We start from the raw sequence: 22,068 nt of genomic DNA, 5'->3' as shown, positions 1-22,068 counted from the left end.
TCAATATTGATATAAAAAAGAAGTTAGAGAAAATAGACACACACAAAAAGGTTAAGAAGTTTCATAGAAGGTTAAGAAGTTTCATAGAGATAAAGGAGATTTTAGAAGAAATTAGATATTTCTCGATCGTTCATTGACGGACGTAGTCCTCTGATCCATATCAGTAGGGTTATACTGCCCCCTACAGGAGTAGGACACTAGGCAGGAAAAAAGTTCTGGCTACGCCTATAGGCAGTCCCGGAGGGTACACCCTCTCTCTTCCTGAATAGGATGTCAGTTTTAATCTGCCTAGTCAGGAGTAAGGACCTAGTTCCTTGCTGGGATCTTTGGTCCTGGCATAAAAGTAATTTTTATGTAGATTTTTTTAGCTAGCCTTTTTCTCCGGAATTTTTTCCTGTGAGATCTTCAAGCAACTATGCCGGGCTGGGCGATGCGCTGGGTATCTAGATCCAGTGGTCACCCCAGTCTGGCCAACGAGTGCGTGCAAGCCTTAGTTCCGCGATGGGTCAGCCGCGAAATAGTCCCACTGGACGGGGACTGGCCCCGCGAGTTAAACGTCTCGCCAGGTCGCACAGGACAGGTTCTAGGCCTATGTCGCAGCCGACAGCCCCCACCCTTCGGTGGAGAGGGGTCCTGTCAGGAGATGGCGCCCACCTGTGTTCTTGGTACAGTGAGTAAATGTTCCCCCCTCACACTCCTGGGTTTCCTTCTGTCCTGTTGTGACCATCCCTCCTCCCCCCCCATCCCTCCACGTGGGGGACTGTTTGGGCCTGCCTGGGGCTGGGACCTCGTTTGCAGGCCGCATGGGGGGCTGGGGAGTGCGTTGTCCGCACCGCTTTACCGATCGTGCGCTGGGGGGGGGGGCTCAGTGGGTTCCTACAGCTGGATGGTGGTAGATGGGCTGGCGGGGGGTCCCCCTGTGGGTCCTGGTTACCGTGCTCCCGTGTGGCACCGCCATTTTCCTGTAGCCTCGTCAGCTTCTATGATGGTGGCCATCTTGGTACACCCATTTTCAGCCATTTTGCGGTGGATTTTTTTGCTGTGAAGGCCGGGGGGTGTGCCTGGAGGCATTATTTTGGTGGAAGGAGCCCCTCCCATCACCCCGGGCAGCTTCCTGGCTCACTTCCCTTCACTGAGCCACTGCTGAGACCTTCCTAATCTGATTGCTATCTGGGGGCAGTGAGTTACTAAGGGTAGTCTCTCTATCTCTGTGACCTCCGGGGGGGCGTTGTAGCACTGTGGGGCCGCTCTTTTCATATAAAAAAAAAAGTCTTTTTTTTTGCAAATTTTGCTGGCGGGCTCTTCTGGTTAAGTATGGACCCTGCAGGCCATGTGTCACCACCTGATCCCCTCACGGAGGCCACAGGGCCTTCCGGATCTCCACTGTCCATTAATGCATTTTCAGCAGTTCAGGAAGCATTTGGGCCCAGGTGGAGGTGGCCTTGAGAGAGCGAGGTGCGCTGAAATGTTTCCCCACCTACCCCTGCCTCATCTGATGTCTCTGATTCTGAGTCTGACTCAGCCGCCGCAGACGTGGGCCTCCCTGCTGGGTCTGTTACCTTGTGCCCTGTCTCCTCGGATAATGAAGATGACATTTCTACCTCCCCTGCCGCGCATGATACAGGCGCTGGTGGATGCACTGGTTGTTTCAGTGCGTGACACCCTGCAATTTGGAGGACGCAGCAACGCCTGTACCTGGGGCGCAGGTTGCATCTGGCACTCACATGCCACCTGGAGCACCTTAATTTGCTAGCATGCTCATGAAGAATGGGACTGTCTGAGACATTCCCCTTGGGTGTCTACGCGGCTGCTAGACTTTACCCTTTTGAGGAGTCTCTGGTACAGTGGACTGTTCCGCCTAAGGTGGACCTACCGGTCTCTTGGCTGAATACGACTACCGTTGTTCCGGTGGAGAAATCCCCGTCCTATAATTACCTGGGGGAATAGGATGGCGTGGGCTGTGGCCCGCGATCTGTACTCCCTGGCGGGATCTGCACTGGGAACAGTGTTTATGATTGCCTTTGCCAAGCAGACTCTGCCTGATGGGTGGAGTTCCAATGCTGTGACTTGGTGAGGAGCAAGTCCCTCCTGCCCTGGGGGAGCAGTTGAACCAGCTGGCGCAGGGGCTGCAATTTGTTTGCGATGCCGCGCTGGACACGGCTGCTTTATTGGGTCACCTGTCGGTTTTGGCGGTGGTTGTCCAGCGTATACTTGGCCGCAGTGTTGGTCTGTGGATCAAACTTTCTAAGAAGGCCTTAATGGATCTCCCTTTTCAGGGGGATCGCCTGTGGCGCTGCCTTGGATGACATTATATAAGGGTCTCACGGAGGAAAGAGTGCTTTTCTTCCACAGATTAACAAGAGTAAGTGAAGGGCCTTCGTTGCAGACGGGGTCCCTCCCTTTCGACTTACAAACAGTGTCTTCATCCCTCGGGGAGTCGATGTGGAGAAGTCCTTCAAGACTTCCTCGGGTGATTCCAAACGACCCTGGTCTGGTGAACAAGAGATTGTTTTTTTCCAGACCTGCGGACAAGGCCTACTCTGCCTGAAGATGCGTCTTCACCCATATATGGCCCATTTCCCAGGCAGCTGGGTTCAGGAGGTCATGCGGTCCAGTTGCAAGATCGACTTTCGTTCTGTTTTTTTCCGGTAAGTTTTTCCCTTCCAATGTGTGGCTGTCCCCAGATTGTTTACAGGTGCTCTATGGGGCAGTTCAGGCTGTGGTTCAACAAGGCTGGATCTACTGGCCCTGATGCTTCCATGCAGATCAAAAATTCAAGATGGTATCGGTTCACACGAGGGTGGCTTCCCTACATCATGGGGATTTCTGGCCTCCATAGACATCAAAGATGCCTACCTTCACATCCCGTTATGTGTAGGACACCAACGGGATATCCGTTTTTGCCGTGGGGAAGGATCTCTATCGGTTTGTGGCGTTACCCCTTGATCTCACTTCTGCTCCTCAGGTCTTCACAAAGGTGTTGGTTCCGGTCCTGGTGCTGTTGCGGCAGCGGGGTGTATCAGTCCTGGATTCCTGGCCGATCTGCTTCTCCATGTGGAGTCCCCTACGGTGCTGACAATGAATTTGGAAGTCACCATGAGAACTCTGGAGGAGTTTGGGTGGGTTCTGAACCTTCAGAAGTCATCCCTGGTCCCTTCCATGAGACTGCACTATCTGGGCCTGACTTTGGACTTGTCCTCAGTCAGTGTGTTTCTCCCTCTGGGGAAAAAACTCTTGGAACTTCAGACTGCCGTTCAACTGTTTCCATCCAGCACATGGTCATCCCTTCAGACCTGCTCTATTTGGAGTTGGGTTGGTGTTACTTTTCTGACACTGCTTTGATACAAAACTGACATCCTATGCAGGAAAAGAGAGGGTGTACCCTCCTGTACTGCCCATAGGCGTAGCCAGAACTTTTTTCTGCCTAGTGTCCTACTCTTGTAGGGGGCAGTATAGCCCTACTGATATGGATCAGAGGACTGCGTCTGTCAATGAACTTAAGAGAAAAGGATTTTACGGTAAGTCAAAAATCCAGTTATTTCTGGCAAACCCCTAAATCTGACTCTAGAGTGAGTCAACATTTTGATATAAGTCCAACATTCCTAACATCATATCAGATCACCATCAGCAACAACCTCCAACTCAAAGGAATGGGGTTGAAAAGGGAAAACAAATAAGGGGACTAGTTGGCCATCAGCAGCAGGGAATGAGGGCTAATTTGAAAAAGAAAATCAATATTCCAATATGAGTACCCACCCTACAGGGAACCCTTATCAGTATCAGAAACATTATAGGGACACTTGGCCAAGAGATCCCCCAAGGCGAGATAATACCCAATATGGAACACCTGATAGGATACCATTGTCCAATTGATATGAAACTCCATACAATTATGGTGAACCTAATGAGTGTACCCCGGTCCGTCCTTTTTTAGGGAGAGGAGGGAGGGGCCGAGGCGGGAGAAGAGGCTGCAGACCTTGGAGAGGGAGACCTATGGGTCCCCCATTCCCAGCAAAAGAGCAAATGAGGAATATAAACCTGTATTGGGGAAGGCCTCAGAAGAGACAGTGGCCCATGTTAGAACAACATCGAGGGGATGCTGAGCCGGGAGAAGGGTTTAAAAAAAGGACGGAAATAGATTAAAGGGCATCTATAATCCAGCGGGAGTACAATTAACAAACAAAGAAGTTAATATCCTGAATGCATGGTTAAAATGTGCTATAAAAAACAGTCAACAAATTTAATGTCTATATGGATATCCATAAACATATAAGAAAGATAAATATGAAAATATATTTTTTGAACATCAATACAAATAAGAAAAGAAATCCCAATCTAGGCAAAAGCAGACGGTAGGAATAAATAGTGGTCTGAAAAGTAAATCTTTAATCCCCCCCCAGCTATCCAATCAACATGTGGAGGTGTTTAAACAGTTGGTAATTTGAGATTTAAAAAATAAAACCGAAGAAGGATGTCAATCCTAGATATATACAGGAAGGAATTGAAGCATTGGAAAAATGCAAAGAGGTGATAAGGCCCGCCGACAAAGGAGGAGGTGTTGTCATCTTGGATAAGACCTTTTATCATACTCAATTATCTAATATGTTAGCGGATACAACAACTTATGAGTTACTTGACAAGGATCCCACTCAACAGTAAAGAAAGTATTTGGATAATTTAATAGAGTTCTGGTATTATACGAGAATTCTGTCTAAAAAAGAGAAAAGATACCTGATGCCGAGCTTTTAGCAGGATACCAACCATATACACATTGCCTAAAATACATAAAGATGAGCTGAACCCTCCTACTAGACCTATTGTTAATAGCATAGGTTCTGTATCTGCACGTGTAGGTGAATGTCTTGACAAATTCCTTCAAGAAAGTGTCATTCAAACAAGGGCATATTTGAGGGACACTAAAGACTTCTTATTGATGCTTAAATAGATAGTATTACCCAATGTTCCAGATATATTTCTAGTTACAGTGGATGTGGCATCTTTATATACCATAATACAACATGAAGATGCTTTATTGGCATTAAATTTGGCTTTTAATCAAAGGTCAGACCTCCCTGATGTCCAAAAGAGATTTTTGGGAAGGGTGTTGGATTTTTGCCTCTCCCATAATTATTTTTGGTATGAGGGGAGTTTCTACACCCAAAAAAAGGAGTCGCTATGGGCGTGAAATTTGCACAGAGTATAGCGAACCTCCTTATGAGCGAATGGGAGGATAGGCATATATAGGCTAGACAGAGGAGGGAGCTACTGGCCTATAAAAGATATATAGAAGACCTGTTCTTTATCTGGGTGGGGTCCGAATTATCTTTGATTGACTTTGCTGATGAGTTGAATTCTAATACAAATAACATTAATATAGTGTTCCACTGGAGTAAAGACCGAGTGAACTACTTGGATGTTGATGAAGCATCAGCTCGTCACCAAGGCCTATTTCAAACCAACTGATCATACAAGGTATTTACCAAAACAAAGTGGCCACCATCCACGTTGGCTTAGAAATATCCCCAAAGGACAACTGTTAGGTATCAGGAGGAATTGTACCACTGATCGGGATTTTATCTCTCAATCCCAGGTAATTAAAGAGAGGTTTGTTGGGAAAGGGTATAACGAGCAATCATTAGACAGAACTGTTAGGGAAGTGAAAGAAGTCTCACAGGTAGTATGTTTACAGAATAGAGAAAAAGCGATTGATACCAAACATGAATGGGGTTTTATTTCTAACTAAAATGAACAATTTAGAGAAGTAGAGGAGATCTTTAAAAGACACTGGAGTATTTTGGGTATGGATAAGGTTTTTGGCAAAGTCCTTCTAGAGGAACCAGTTTTCTAATATAGGAGGGCTCTCACTTTTGGGGAAAAAATAGTGAAGGTTTTAGATCCCCCAAGAGACCAAAGATGTTTCGGGAAAAGGCAGGGTTCTATGCTTGTAGAAGGTGTAAGGCGTGCAGGCAAGTTAATACACATCTGAGGAGGTTGACTGCTTTCACCACTAATACTAATGGTAGGAGTTTTGACATTAAGGATTTTATATCTTGTAATTCTATCTGCGTGGTGTATGAGTTGGAGTGCCCCTGTGCAGGGGAGGGCTGGTAGCCTTAGGGCTGGGGGGCAAGTCCAGTCAAGTGGCCCTTTGAACCACCTAATCAGCTCACCATCCATCTGCACTGCATTGCCCGCACAGAGAGAGAGAGAGAGGGAGACTGCTCCACATTGCCTGCACAGAGAGAGAGACACTGCTCCTCATTAGAGATGTACCGAACTGTTCGCCGGCGGACAGTTCCCGGCGAACTTAGCATGTTCGCGTTCGCCGCTGCGGGCGAACATATGCGATGTTCGGTCCGCCCCCTATAATACATCATTGAGGCAAACTTTGACCCTGAACTTCACAGTCAGCAGGTACATTTCCAGCCAATCAGCATACCTCCCTCCCACACCCTCCCACCTCCTATAAATAAGCAAGGGCAGCATCCATCTTAGATCATTCTGAAGCAGTGTGTGTTAGTGAGAGCAGGGAGAGCTGCTGCTGCTGCTGTTAATAGCTAGGGACAGTTGTTAGTCAGTGTTCCTGGTCTTGCTAGTCAGTGTTCTTGGTCCACTACTGCTGTAAGGACAGCATCCTGACAGCACCCCAAAAAGCCCTTCTAAGGGCTGGTATTTGTCTAATTTTTTTTTATTGCAGTTGCCTGGGCTGCCAGTGACTGTCAGGTCCACAGAGTGTACTGTGCCCACTGTAGTGCCACTGCGTGCCCACCCACCACTGATATATATCCGGTGGCACAGCAGCTTGCAAAGTAAAAAAATATATATTTTTTTTATAATTGCAGTTGCCTGGGTGCCAGTGACTGTCAGGTCCACAGAGTGTACTGTGCCCACTGCAGTGCCACTGCCCACCCACCACTGATATATACGGTGGCAGGCATGACTTTTTTTTGGATTAGTGTCTGGGGGGGTCTAAAAAGCGTACCTGTGAAGTTTCAGCTCTGTAGCATGTCCAGAACCAGAAAAAAAAGATCATAGAGGTGTAAAAGGGGTTCCCACCATCCCTGCTCTACTGAAAATGATCTTTTTTTCCTGGTTCTGGACATGCTACAGAGCTGAAACTTCTCAGGTACACTTTTTAGACCCCCTAGACACTAAATCACACAAAAAAAGTTCTTAAAAATTGTCATTTTTGATAGAGAGCCAATTATTGGAAAACTTAAAAAAAAAAAAAAAAAATTAAAAAAAAAAAAAAATTTCTTTGGATTTATTGTCTGGGGGGTCTAAAAAGTGTACCTGTGAAGTTTCAGCTCTGTAGCATGTCCAGAACCAGAAAAAAAATAGAATTAGGGTTAGGGCTAGGGTTAGGGTTAGGGCTAGGGTTAGGGTCAGGGCTAAGGTTAGGGTTATTTTTAGTGCTTAGGGTTAGAGGGTTAGAGTTAGAGGGGTAGGGGTAGGGCTACTAACTCTAACCCTAAGTATCTCACCGTAACCCTAACCCTAGCCCCTAACACTAAACCTAACCCTCTAACCATAACCCTAACCCTCTAAGCCTAGCCATAAAAATAACCCTAACCCTAAACCTAACCCTAGCCCTAACCCTAACCCTAACCCTAAGCCTAACCCTAGCCCTAACCCTAATTCGTATTTTTTTCTGGTTCCGGACATTCTACAGAGCTGAAACTTCACAGGTACACTTTTTAGAACCCCCAGATGCTAAATCCAAAGAAATTGTTTTTATTTTTTTTTTTTTTTTAATTTTTCCAATAATTGGCTCTCTATCAAAAAATTAAAATTTTTAAGAACTTTTTTTGTGTGATTCAGTGTCTGGGGGTCTAAAAAGTGTACCTGTGAAGTTTCAGCTCTGTAGCATGTCCAGAACCAGAAAAAAAATTAGAATTAGGGTTAGGGCTAGGGTTAGGGTTATTTTTAGTGCTTAGGGTTAGACGGTTAGGGTTAGAGGCGTAGGGGTAGGGTTACTAACTCTAACCCTAAGTATCTCACCGTAACCCTAACCCTAGTCCCTAACACTAAACCTAACCCTAACCCTAATCCTTAAAGCCCAGTTCCTGTCCCATTTTGGTTGGTTCTGGTCTGTTTGCGGTGCGTTAAACGGGGAGTTTGGTCTGTCACTGTGAAGCGGGCGTAACCCTTACACTACCTGATCGATACAACATCATACCTGATCGTATACACACACTGGATGTTTTAAAGCACGTTATTCCAAACAATTTAGGAATGTTAGGTGATTTATGCCCTTTATGGAATAAAACCCGACTCTGGGAGTTTTGCCATGGATCCCTCTCCGGCATGCCACAGTCCAGGTGTTTGTCCCCTTGAAACAACTTTTCCATTACTATTGTGGCCAGAAAGTGTCCCTGTGGGTTTTAAAATTCGCCTGCCTATTAAAGCCTATGGCGGTTCGCAATGTTCGCCGGTTCGCGAACATTCGCCGATGTTCGCGTTCGCCGTTCGTGAACGGCGAATTTTATGTTCGCGACATCACTACTCCTCATTGCCCACACAGAGAGAGGGACAACTCCATATTGCCCCAGAGAGAGAGAGAGAGAGAGACTGCTCCACATTTCCTGCACAAAGAGTGGGGGAGACTGCTTGACACTACCTGCACAGAGAGAGAGAGAGACCGCTTCACGCTGCCTGCACAGAGTGAGACCGCTTCACGCTGCCTGCACAGAGTGAGACCGCTTCACGCTGCCTGCACAGAGAGAGACGGCTTCACGCTGCCTGCACAGAGAGAGACCGCTTCACACTGCTTGCACAGAGAGAGAGAGACTACTTCACATTGCCTGCACAGAGAGAGAGAGAGAGAGAGACCACTTCACATTGCCTGCACAAAGAGAGAAAAACTGCTCCACATTGAGTGCACAGGAGAAAGACAGCTCCACATTGCCTGCACAAAGAGAGAAAAACTGCTCCACATTGCCTGCACAGAGAGAGAGAGAGCTCCACAACATTGCCTGCACAGAGACAGAGCCCGCTCCACAACATTGCCTGCACAGAGAGAGAGAGACCGCTCCACATTGCCTGCACAGAGAGAGAGAGACCGCTCCACATTGCCTGCACAGAGAGAGAGAGACGACTTCACATTGCCTGCACAGAGAGAAAAACTGCTCCACATTGAGTGCACAAAGAGAAAGACAGCTCCACATTGCCTGCACAAAGAGAGAAAAACTGCTCCACATTGCCTGCACAGAGAGAGAGAGACCGCTCCACAACATTGCCTGCAGAGAGAGAGAGCCCGCTCCACAACATTGCCTGCACAGAGAGAGAGACCGCTCCACATTGCTTGCACAGAGAGAGAGAGACCGCTCCACAACATTGCCTACACAGAGAGAGAGCCCGCTCCACAACATTGCCTGCACAGAGAGAGAGACCGCTCCACATTGCCTGCACAGAGAGAGAGAGATGACTTCACATTGCCTGCACAGAGAGAGAGGGACGACTTCACATTGCCTGCAGAGAGAGAAAAACTGCTCCACATTGAGTGCACAAAGAGAAAGACAGCTCCACATTGCCTGCACAAAGAGAGAAAAACTGCTCCACATTGCCTGCACAGAGAGACTGCTCCGCATTGCCTGCGCAGAGAGAGAGAGACCGCTCCACAACATTGCCTGCACAGAGAGAGAGCCCGCTCCACAACATTGCCTGCACAGAGAGAGAGACCACTCCACATTGCCTGCACAAAGAGAGAGAGAGAGAGGCCGCTCCACATTGCCTACACAGAGAGAGAGACTGCTCCTCATTGCCTTCACAGAGAGAGAGAGAAACTGCTCCACCTTGCCTTCACAGAGAGAGAGAGAGAGAGAGACTGCTCCACATTGCCTTAACAGAGAAAAAGAGACTGCTCGACATTGCCTTAACAGAGAGAAACTGCTCCACATTGCCTGCACAGAGAGAAAGAGACTGCTCCACATTGCCTGCACAGAGAGAAAGAGACTGCTCCACATTGCCTGCACAGAGAGAAAGAGACTGCTCCACATTGCCTGCAAAGAGAGAGACTGCTCCACCTTGCCTACAGAGAGAGACCGCTCCACATTGCAGTTTGTCTGTGGAGGCAATGTGGAGGAGTCTGTCTCTCTCTGTGCGGACAGAGTGGAGCAGTCACTCTCTGTTCAGGCAGAATGGAGCGGTCACTCTCTGTGTGGGCAGATGGAGCGGTCACTTTCTGTGGGGGCTTCTCTCAGCAGGGGCAATCTCTCAGAGACTGTTCCGCATGATTCCCACCTGCGTCTTCTCTACTCCTAGTACACAGATCAAAGAGACTGCAGGAAGATGAAGGCAAAAGACTGTGCTTTTACTGCTGCCACACTAAGCGCTACTTGTGAAGTCTGGACCCTCTCTGGTAAGTGGGAACCACACCACTTGGCAAGTCAAACAAGCAGAGTAGCTGAGAGTCAGAGTAAGTGCAGCAGGCTAAACGCGCCAGCCCGGCTGTCTCCCTGGGCATGACCACCAGATTCCCCAGGCTGCAGGCTCCTTCTGTGTCAATTGCCATTAGTGAGAAAAGCATATGCAGGCATATGCCGGTGCACCGGCCCCCAGGGCCAGATTAAGGGCATCATGGGCCTGGTGCTGCAGTGGAGCAGGTTTAGGAGTGGCAGGGATATGACGTAAAGTAAGTAATGTCATATCCCAGCTCTCCTCTTACTGGCCATCCTCCTATGTTTCCAGTAGTAAGGATGATCGAACTTTTGAAAAGTTCGGTTCGGCCAGAACATCCGAACTTCCCGAAAGTTCGGCCCGGATTTCAGAACCCCATTGAAATCAATGGGACCCAAACTTCGGTAATCAAAAAACACAATTTTTAAGCCCTAAAACCCAATAAATGCCCCTAAAAAGTCCCTAGGGTTCTGGGTCATACCCCATTAACTATTAATCACACAAAAAAAAGTTCTTAAAAATTGTCATTTTTGATAAAAAAGCCAATTATTGAAGAAAAAAAAAAAAGAGAGATTTTTTGATTTTTACTTTGGATTTAGTATCTGGGGGGTCTAAAAAGTGTGCATGTGAAGTTTCAGCTCTCTAGCATGTCCAGAACCATAAAAAAAGATTGTTTGTATTAGAACACTTTCAGCTCAGGGGGTTAGCTTCTCTTCTCGGTTTTCACACCTTGCCGGTTTCAAAGCAGGCATTTTTTTGGGTTCTTTGCAGTCAGGAAAAACATCTGAACTTGTGTATAGTGGTACTGTGCACAAGTTCTGATGTTTTGCCTGCCTCCAAAAACCCCCAAAAAATGCCAGCAAAAACACACCTGGGCATTTTTTTTTTTGACGCTAGCGTTTTTTTGGCATTTTTTTGGGTTCTTTTGAGGCAGGCAAAACATCTGAACTTGTGTATAGTGGTATATATACACACATAATTATATGTATATAGACACCTAGCCATATATAGGTGTGATAGTAGCAGAAATATATTACTGTAAATGATTTCATTAGCGCAAGCATATATTTCTGCTACTATCACACCTATATATGTCTAGGTGTGTATATAAATATATGTATGTGTGTATATACACCACTATACACAAGTTCAGATGTTTTGCCTGCCTCAAAAGAACCCCCAAAAAAAAACGCTAGCGTCAAAAAAAAAGGGTATATATACAGACATATATGTGTATATATACCCCCTATACACATGTTCAGATGTCATGTCTGACATCAAACATGTCCTCAAAAAAGCACTGGCAGTGGCAGCCCCTGCAGCATGAAAAATGCTTGGCTGGTGTGAAGCCATATGCCTGTGCCGAAGCAACTCAGAGAAATGATCATTTCTCTATAGCGGTCACCCTGCTATGGAAGGGTTTTGTCACCCTGCCATGGCAGTCACTGTCAGTTAACCCTACACTACACTACAGTCCCTTTACACTTAACACTTTCCCTACAGAAACTAAATTTTTGAAGCTAACTTAAGTGTAAAGGAGCACTCTAACTACACTAGATATCCCTTTCCTCACACTAAAAATAGCTAAATGACACTTTGTAACACATTAGGACAGAACAGCATTCCACATAAAAAAGAGAGAGAAAGGAGGCGCAAACACCTAGTGCATTACCCGTGGTACACTGTTAATAATTTTAATAAAAATGCCAAATGCATACTCACAAACATGAAGATAATAAAAGCGTGTTACAAGAATCCACCATGCATATACAGGAACATGTCCTTGAAGTCAGGACCGCTAACGCGTTTCGGGAGTCAAGCTCTGAGGAAGGGGGCTTGACTCCCGAAACGCGTTAGAGGTCCTGACTTCAAGGACATGTTCCTGTATATGCATGGTGGATTCTTGTAACACGCTTTTATTATCTTCATGTTTGTGAGTATGCATTTGGCATTTTTATTAAAATTATTAACAGTGTACCACGGGTAATGCACTAGGTGTTTGCGCCTCCTTTCTCTCTCTTTTTTATGTACCCATGTTGGAGTTCCCTGCCTGAGGAGAGCAGCACGCCAGTCTTCCCCCTTGGAGTGAGCGCTTGGCTGAAATCTTTTATTTTAGAACAGCATTCCACTCTCTTCCATGTCCCGTACAAGAATGCTAGGAATATGGCGGGCGATCTTATATACTGGGGGGCGTATTCACTAATGATTGGTCTAGGGACCCCCTAGTCACTCCAATCACATTCCTAGCATTCTCCTGCCCCCTCAATTGGCTTTTGCTAATGGTTCTGGTCCAATCACAGGCTTTTATAGCCCATTTCCTGAAGCATTGCATTTTGGGCGGTTCTGGTTGCCAAATTCCGAACTTTTTGGGCAAAAAGTTCTAAATTCGGCCGAACCTCGAACACCCAATGTTCGGGCCGAACCGATGGTGGACCTGAACCGTTCGATCATCCCTATCCAGGAGCCTTTGCTGGCTTGTGCCCAGACTTGCATAGGTGTAATGCTAGGGAAGCCTGGCATTTGATTTACCAAGCTTCAGTAAGAGCCATGCATTAGGGTGTTCTCTATGAAGAAAGTTTCTCAGCCATAAGAATACAGTGAACGCTGCCGGCAGCTATAGCAGCCAGCAGTGATCGACAAAAAAAAGACAAGCTGGTTGTACTGAAGTCAACTGATCAAATTCTGTACAACCAGTCTACACATAGATTGAAATTTTGCCGGTTCAGCAAAAATTTAAATCTGTCTATGGTGGCTTAAGTCCACCAGTCTCTGGGTTTCATAATATCCTCAAATCTTCTAAAAGGGATGCTCCTCTTAGGTGTATAAATTCACTTTGAACTCCACCCTATTTCCATAACTCTCTTTAGGTAATAGATGTGCAAACAATGAGGTGAGAGTACATCGAATACCTACAAAGAGTAATGGAAATAAGGTGGAGTTCAAAGTGAACCATGCCATTACCTGGAGGGACTGGCATTTAGGCATTAAAAAAGGCAGGGAGGAAATGTGATATCACCTCCTCACTGCCTGTCAAATACCTCTGAAAAGTGACCTGAGCATGGATTACTTTTCAGTGTAGTGGCAGTGCCTGCTTTAAGAGCATACAAGCCTTTGGGCTCACATGGTGTGCTGCGGTTTGGCCGCAGTGCAGGTGTACTGGCACTTTTCTTTAGCGGCAGTCCCTTAGACTTCTTTTAGGTTGTGCACTTTGGCTGCATTTTCTGACAGTGCACCAAAGATGCAGCATGCAGGACTTTTTGTGCACTTTCAGAACATGCAGTAAAAATGTGCAACCTAATAAAGGTCTATGGGGCTAGGGGCAACATGCCGGAAGGCTACCAGCACTTCAGCCAAACTGCAGCTTACCAGTGTGAGCCCACACAGCACATAGGTCATGGTACTGCACATGCTGCAAGAAAGAAAACTCTAGCTGCAGAGAGGGAGAGGAATTTGGGAGAGAGAGCAGGAAGGGAGGGAGAAGAGGCGAGGAGAAGCTCACTTACATCAAAAGAAGAAGCACAGAAAAATGTGCCCCCATCCTTAATTGCATGAATAGAGGAAAGGATTGGGATTTTAAATAAGGTGGAAACCAGAACACTGGGAAATATGAGCATGGGAAACATTTTATTGTTATACACCAACAATTAACAAAGTACAACATATGAAATGTCAATTCATGTATAGTCAACATAATGAAAACACTTGGATCAGTCCGATATGTGCGCAGATACACAAATTATATGTATGTATCAAGAGTATAGGGACTAATGGCACTCCATTTATGCCACACAGTCCATAATTATTCCATTGTTGCCATATTATTGATGGTCTGCAAGAAACACCATTGCAGTGAATGCTGAATCATCAACCTGCTGCAGCAGTCATGGACCTAGTTTGTATCGTGTATAATAAAAAAATACACAAAAATACAATAAACGTACAAAAGGTAAGTAAACGTTAAAAAATGATTGGGAAGCGATGGCGTCCTGTATGGTTGAACAAATGGTGACATCCTTGTAGCTCTACGCGTTTCGTGATTTAATACCATTCTTCAGGAGCGGATGCAATAAACTCTATAAAAAATTATAAATATTCCAATAATTCATTGGTCGACTAAAATCGCATACATTCAAATTAAAGGGAGGAAATTGTTGTCCAACCCTATTGTTACTTACAGGTCGACTGTCATTGACACTGTGTGGTCCTGTGGACGCAGGGCATCGCATGTGCCTCCCCCGGGAGCTGTGGTGGTAATCCCCGCAGTCCTGCAAAACGCACCACACATATCACCATATAAAAACGAAGTACAATGGTGGAATGAAGTAATTGGTGACTGTTGCTGTGAAAAAGCAAAAAACTGTACTGAGTGTCTAAAATACAAAAAATAGCTAAACCGGCATGTGTAAGTGGTGAAACCTTCCACAGCCCATAAGAAGAAAAGTAGAATAGAGGGAATAAAAATAAAAATAAAAAAAGCATGGATAAAGGATTAACCAAAAAGTAAATACTGCAACAGCCCTGATGATTGAGCTTGGAGGTTCTAATTAGACATCTCACAGCACAGAGCTGCCTGCACCCAGGGCCGGTGCTTCCACTAGGCAAACTAGGCGGCCGCCTAGGGCGCACTGCCACCTAGGGCGCAGCCATGGCCAGTGCTACATTCCTCTCCTGTCACCTCCTCATCCCCTGTGGATGTCACCTCTAGAGAGGGGGGCACTTTGTATATGAAGAGGTGTGTACAGTTAAAGGGGGGCAGTGTGTATATGAAGGGGGGTGTAGGGTTGAAAGGGGTGTAGGGTTAAAGGGGGGCAGTGTGTATATGAAGGGGGTGTATAGGAAGGGGGGTGTAGGGTTAAAGGGGGCCGTGTGTATATGGGGGTGTAGGGTTAAAGGGGGGCAGTGTGTATATGAAGGGGGGTGCAGGGTTAAAGGGGGCAGTGAGTATATGAAGGGGAGTGTAGGGTTGAGGGGGGCAGTGTATATATGAAGGGGAGTGTAGGGTTGAGGGGGCAGTGTGTATATGAAGGGGAGTGTAGGGTTGAGGGGGCAGTGAGTATATGAAGGGGAGTGTAGGGTTGAGGGGGGCAGTGTATATATGAAGGGGAGTGTAGGGTTGAGGGGGCAGTGTGTATATGAAGGGGAGTGTAGGGTTGAGGGGGGCAGTGAGTATATGAAGGGGAGTGTAGGGTTGAGGGGGGCAGTTTATATATGAAGGGGAGTGTAGGGTTGAGGGGGCAGTGTGTATATGAAGGGGAGTGTAGGGTTGAGGGGGGCAGTGTATATATGAAGGGGAGTGTAGGGTTGAGGGGGCAGTGTGTATATGAAGGGGAGTGTAGGGTTGAGGGGGCAGTGTGTATATGAAGGGGAGTGTAGGGTTGAGGGGGGCAGTGTATATATGAAGGGGAGTGTAGGGTTGAGGGGGCAGTGTGTATATGAAGGGGAGTGTAGGGTTGAGGGGGGCAGTGTGTATATGAAGGGGAGTGTAGGGTTGAGGGGGGCAGTGTGTATATGAAGGGGGTGTAGGGTTGAGGGGGGCAGTGTGTATATGAAGCGGGGTGTAGGGTTGAGGGGGGCAGTGTGTATACGAAGGTGGGTGTAGGGTTAAAGGGGGGCAGTGTGTCCAGGAAGGGGGGTGTAGGATTAAAGGGGGCAGTGTATACAGAAAGGGGAGTGTAGAGTTAAAAGGGAAGGTCATTATGTACAGGAAGGGGGCAATGTGTACAGTTTTTTTTTTTTTGTTGGCGGGGGGTGCAAGTAGCTGGTCTTGCCTAGGGAGCAAAATAGTCTAGCACCAGGCCTGCCTGCACCCACTCTCTTTGATTGAACGCTGCAAGACTGAGAGCCAGGTACTGGATCACAGGAAGAATTACATTTTGCATATCGTTAGCCAATACAGGACCAGTGCCAGTGCTTTCAAGCACAAAAAAATCCTGCTTGCTAGATAGAGGGACAAGAATTGTTGGCTCAAAAAGCTAAAATATGGTGACAATGCCTTCCTTGTCTTATGTTGCTGAAGGAAGAATTGATGAAATAGTGTTTTCTATAAAAGATGTCTATAGTTATCTAGTGGATCTAGCACAATTCCTGCTACACATTATTTATGTTTTTTTTGTATTTACTTACAGACAGTACGTAGCTTACACCATGTCATCGGCTGAAGAAGTGTCACAGACTGTAAGACGTCTGAGAGATAAATTGGTTGAAATATTTGAAGAGGATGTGGATGGATTGTGTGATGAGTTGGACTCCCTCCATCTCTTATCCCTGGAGGAATATATGGATCTCCAGTATGATGAGGATCCCGGGGTGAGAACGGGAAAGATGATCGATATTATACTTCAGAAGGGGGAATCAGCCTCAGCGAAACTCCTAGATCATCTCAATAATATGATTCTCAGGTTCCCGGCGCTGTCTAATTTATCTCCGCACCATCTAGGTGAGTATAATCCTGTAACACATTGATTGTCACCATAACACAAATATCTTCTTTAAACCTTGTTAGGATGAATATTTCATGTATGGGTCTAATTCTTTGTTTTCTTTAACCACTTCCGGACCACCCACTCAAGATGGCCCCCACTCCACTCTATGGCCTTGGAGGACCGGAGCGACGTCAGACGTCACTTCCGCCCAACGGCCTTAAAGGGCCTATTTTTTTTGTCTTAAAAAATTATTTTTTTCTTTCTACTTTTATTTTATTATTTATTTATTTCAGGTACTTATATAGCGCTGTCAATTTACGCAGCGCTTTACATATACATTGTACATTCACATAAGTCCTTGCCCTCAAGGAGCTTACAATCTAACTCACATACATACATGGTAGGGCCAATTTTTTTTTATACAGGATCCAATTAACCTACCAGCATGTCTTTGGAGTGTGGAAGGAAACCGGAGGACCTGGAGGAAACCCAGGCAGGCACAGGGTGAACATGCAAACTCCAGGCAGGTAGTGTCGTGGTTGGGATTCGAACCAGCGACCCTCTTGCTGCTACACCACTGTGCTACACCACTGTGCCGCCCACACTTTTAGGTGTAGATATGAGATCAGAGGTATTTTTGACCCCAGATCTCTCATTAAAGAGGACCTGTCCTGCTTATTTCTATTACAAGGGATGTTTACATTCCTTGTAGTAGTAATAAAAGTGATAAAAAAAAAAAAAAAAATTGTAAAGGGACAATGTAAAAATAAAAGGCAAATTAAATAAGAATTTTTTTCTTTTAAAGTACCCCATCCCTCCGAGCTCGCGTGCAGAAGCGAACCCTTTTGCAAGTCGCGCTCACATATGTAAATGGTGTTCAAACCACACATGTGAGGTATGGCCACGATCATTAGAGCAAAATAAATAATTTGAGCCCTAGACCTCCTCTGTAACTCTAAACTGGTAACGATGATTGCGATATATCAGGAAAAGTACATATCGCCCCTTGATATATCGGCTATGCCGATAATCTGTCAATCCCTAGTGCAAGGCTCCTGACAGGGACTGAGGTACTCACTGGTCAACCTAGCCAAAACCAGGCAGACCTGGTTCTCTGGGAGGTCTGCCAAAACAAACCAACCCCAAGTACTAGGTGGGGCTCCCACGAAGAGAGGGTGAACTAAGCCAGAAGGCCATATCCACCCCCTCCCAAAACTTTTAGGGCAGGCCCGAGGACCTACACCCTACTAATTAAACCGTCAAAAAAGTATACGGCAACAAAGAAAAAACAAACGTGACAAACACACACATAAAAGGGGGGGGGGGAGGAGGGGAAGTGCTTAGTTCTGTAGTGCCATACTATGGCAAGCTTCCAGGCCAGAAATAAAAAATTCCTCTAAAAAGGCCTGGCCCTAGAGGCATTTGCGAAAAAAAGTATGTTTGGTGCAGTGACCTTGGTGCCAATAAACTCAAAGAGATCCATTTACACTGTGAGTATATGGCACCCCTGGACTGCCACCCCAGGGGCATATACACCACAGGCTTCTTTTGCAGACCGGCCTTCCACCAGACCCATGCCTCTCCATTCCGCAGAAAGGTATCAGGAACCTAGAGAGCTTAGGGAGAGCCTCGCCTACAACTGGGGACAAGCACAAGGCCAGATTCAACCCAGGAGGAAAAAGGCTCCCCCACCACCCCCACCATTCCCACCTAATTACATCAGGGAAATACTAACTGGATCCCCAATTGGTGAAAGGGAGTCAGGGTTCTTTCCCTAACAACTGATAAGAACAGATACTACACTTGATCTTAGCCAGTACTGGGGTTCACAGTAAAAGTGGCAATCCCTGCTTGTAACCAGTTGAACAATAAAGACTTTGACTTATCACATTTTAAAAAGTAAGGATGACAGTGAGAAAGATAAAAGCTTCACAACACATCAACACAGGGATTTCCTAAATTTCTATTCTGCCCTGCTATTTAAAAAAAGAAGTATGGGTTACATTTTTTTGCATTATATGAATTCTGGTGAGCTTCTACTATGCCAAACGGTTTTCTGCCCTTTGAATTGTACACCCCTTCTTGTTAAATCCTAGAAAATACATGTGGGAGGGGCTAAGGTCTCATGTAATATCATCCCGATCATAAAGTCTGAATCCATCCCCTTATTTCTCTTCTGTATGATTGATATCGCCTCTTGGCTGTCTGTGCATTCCTGATAACACAGTGTTTCAGCTCTTCTCACCCTCCTCCCCCCTCCCATCTAGGCTGTTCTCAGTCTAATGGGCAATACACACTATACAATTTTCTTTAGATTTTTTCCTTCAGATTTACCAAAACCATATAATTATGAGGTCAGACCTAAACACTTTCAATTTGTATGCAATCTGGCAGGCCCTTGCACTACATAGTTGAAGGTAAATCTAATGGAAATCCACCAACAAAAGTTGTATAGTGTGTATCCAGCTTAGGACTTATACACACACACACAGCTGCTTTGTCCCTCCTCCTGTCCAGACTGAGCTCTCACTGTGTTAGTGAAACAAAGAAGCAGAAGAACGTCTGAGGAGTCTCTCTGCAGAGTGGAGTGGAGAAGCAGTTGAAGAACATTCAATCCTTCTCTTCTTGTACACTAAAGTCTCCTGGAGTTGCAAATCCCACAGCTCAGCATACTGTTATGTTCTTGTTAACAATGTAATGTTATAGAAACAGAGGCACATGCAAGCATGAATGCTCCAGAGGCCACAGCCGAGATCTGGAGGAGGGGGTGGATCACTGCAAACCTAAGAAGGGGGTAGATCACTACAAATCCATTCCATTACTTAGCCCTAACAGGGACTTGGAATGGGGATACAGCAAAACAGAGCAACAGAGACAAGAAAGAATAGCTGTTCTGTGGTGAGGGTAGTTAATGCTACAGTGGGTACGGAAAGTATTCAGACCCCCTTAAATTTTTCACTCTTTGTTATATTGCAGCCATTTGCTAAAATCATTTAAGTTCATTCTTCTTCCTCATGAATGTACACATAGCACCCCATACTGACAGAAAAACACAGAATTGTTGACATTGTTGCAGATTTATTAAAAAAGAAAAACTGAAATATCACATGGTCCTAAGTATTCAGACCCTTTGCTGTGACACTCATATATTTAACTCAGGTGCTTTCCATTTCTTCTGATCATCCTTGAGATGGTTCTACACCTTCATTTGAGTCCAGCTGTGTTTGATTATACTGATTGGACTTGATTAGGAAAGCCACACACCTGTCTATATAAGACCTTCCAGATCACAATGCATGTCAGAGCAAATGAGAATCATGAGGTCAAAGGAACTGCCTGAAGAGCTCAGAGACAGAATTGTGGCAAGGCACAGATCTGGCCAAGGTTACAAAAAGATTTCTGCTGCACTTAAGGTTCCTAAGAGCACAGTGGCCTCCATAATCCTCAAATGGAAGACGTTTGGGACGACCAGAACCCTTCCTAGAGCTGGCCGTCCGGCCAAACTGAGCTATCGGGGGAGAAGAGCCTTGGTGAGAGAGGTAAAGAAGAACCCAAAGATCACTGTGGCTGAGCTCCAGAGATGCAGTCAGGAGATGGGAGAAAGTTGTAGAAAGTCAACCATCACTGCAGCCCTCCACCAGTCGGGGCTTTATGGCAGAGTGTGGGGGTTTATGGGAGGTGTTGGTATGGGGCGCTACCACCTTGCACAGCGAATTACTTCGTTGTATATGATCCAAAAAAATGAAAGTGCACAGTGCTTATTAGTGAAATATTGAATGTGCAATATAGTGCAGATTTAAAATTAAATTAAATTAAAATTATAAAATTATAAACGGTAGTAGTCGTGTATCAATTAGATTGTACCGTGTATGTATCACTCATCGGATGTAAACAATCATATGGTGACCAGTGCAAAAAAAGTGCTAAGTGCAATATAGGTGATCAATAGATACTTTATTGTGGCCTCCTTTGAAAGAGGAAACTGACATCCGTGGTGAATATTACAGAACACTATGCAGTGTAAAGTGAGAGAATAAAAACGCCTGTGGCGCGTGTTAGAAGTGAGAAGTGCTAATACCGTGGGTAAAGCACTTACCAAAAATCCTCTCCCTTCTCACTCTAATATACTGTGTCTCCCTTCTCCTGATGCCTGTGAGAGCTGGTTGTTCCGTGCATACAGTTGCGCTTGCATCTAGGGAGTCAGTATACAAAAGACCAAGAGAGCTTCCATTGCGTAGTATAGTACATTATTGAGGGAAAAATAGCATCGACTCACTGTTAGGAAGTTCACCGTCAGCTTGTTTGGTGTGTCTCCAGTGTTCGGCCACGCGGTACTTCCGCGTTCCACCGGCCGGAGCCACCTAACCGGAAGTGACGTTGACGCTGCTTTGCCGCTCTACGCGTTTCGTCACTGCGACGTCATCTGGGGCGGTACTAGGCCACGTACTCCCGGAGCTTATATAGGCCTGCGTATCCTAGCGACCATTATGTGTACCTCCGCCATCTTGGTACCCTCACGCGAGTCATACCGGCGGCCATCTTGGTATCTTTGGATATAATGGTCCGCAAATACCGGATACCAGGTTATTTGTTTACATCACGTGAACTTCCTTATACAGCGGTCCCCACATATTAATGCATACATCTCATAAACATAAAGTGACAGTAATTAGTGAAAAAACGTGCCTTAAAAGTGCTGAGAGATGAGCCGAGTGGGTGATCCGCTTTTTTATAGAGAGATTGTAAAATGTTATACTTTTATTGTGAACACATTAAAAATTAAAAATTAAAATGAGGATAAAAATTAAAATATATATATAAAATTATAAAAATATATAAAATATATATATAGAGAAATACTCGATGGGAGGGACATATCGAGTATGTAAATTCCAAATAGATCCATAGAGGGTATAAAAACCATACTATCTAAATGGGACTGAGCGCCCAACATCATGGCCTCAAGTTCCATTAATGGAGGAGAGGAGTTAGGTAATATGTGTGGAGGAGGAGCCATAGTGTTTGAGTTGGAGGAAAAAATTACAGACTTATTATTGTGTTGGAGCAGCCATTGTGGAGGGATAAAAAATCAGCATAAAATTAGAAAAAGAAGAGAAAAAAAAAAAAGAAGAGAAAAAAATCGGTGTATACGCTTGAGTTCTGGTGCTTTAACATACCTTAGACTGTGAAACCCATAAAAACCCAAATCTAAAAATTGTGGTGAAGATGTAAAAATATAAAAATGCAT

General features: G+C 45.4%; 1 protein-coding gene across 1 annotated transcript in view; it reads left to right on the top strand.

Moving 5' to 3' along the window:
• Nucleotides 1-22,068, top strand: part of LOC309558500 (up-regulator of cell proliferation-like) — a gene marked incomplete at its 3' end in the record, with an annotated part of 39,029 nt that overhangs the window by 4,399 nt on the left and 12,562 nt on the right. The window contains exon 2 of the mRNA XM_082261580.1: nt 16,524-16,834. Within this exon, the coding sequence (XP_082117706.1) occupies nt 16,524-16,834 (311 nt within the window). The remainder of the gene's footprint in view (nt 1-16,523; nt 16,835-22,068) is intronic.

Source organism: Pelophylax lessonae (genome assembly GCF_965119305.1).
Source record: "Pelophylax lessonae genome assembly, chromosome: 6".
Lineage (NCBI taxonomy): Eukaryota > Metazoa > Chordata > Amphibia > Anura > Ranidae > Pelophylax > Pelophylax lessonae.
The sequence above is the reverse complement of the archived record's forward strand: the minus strand, read 5'-3'. Positions and strand labels throughout refer to the sequence as shown.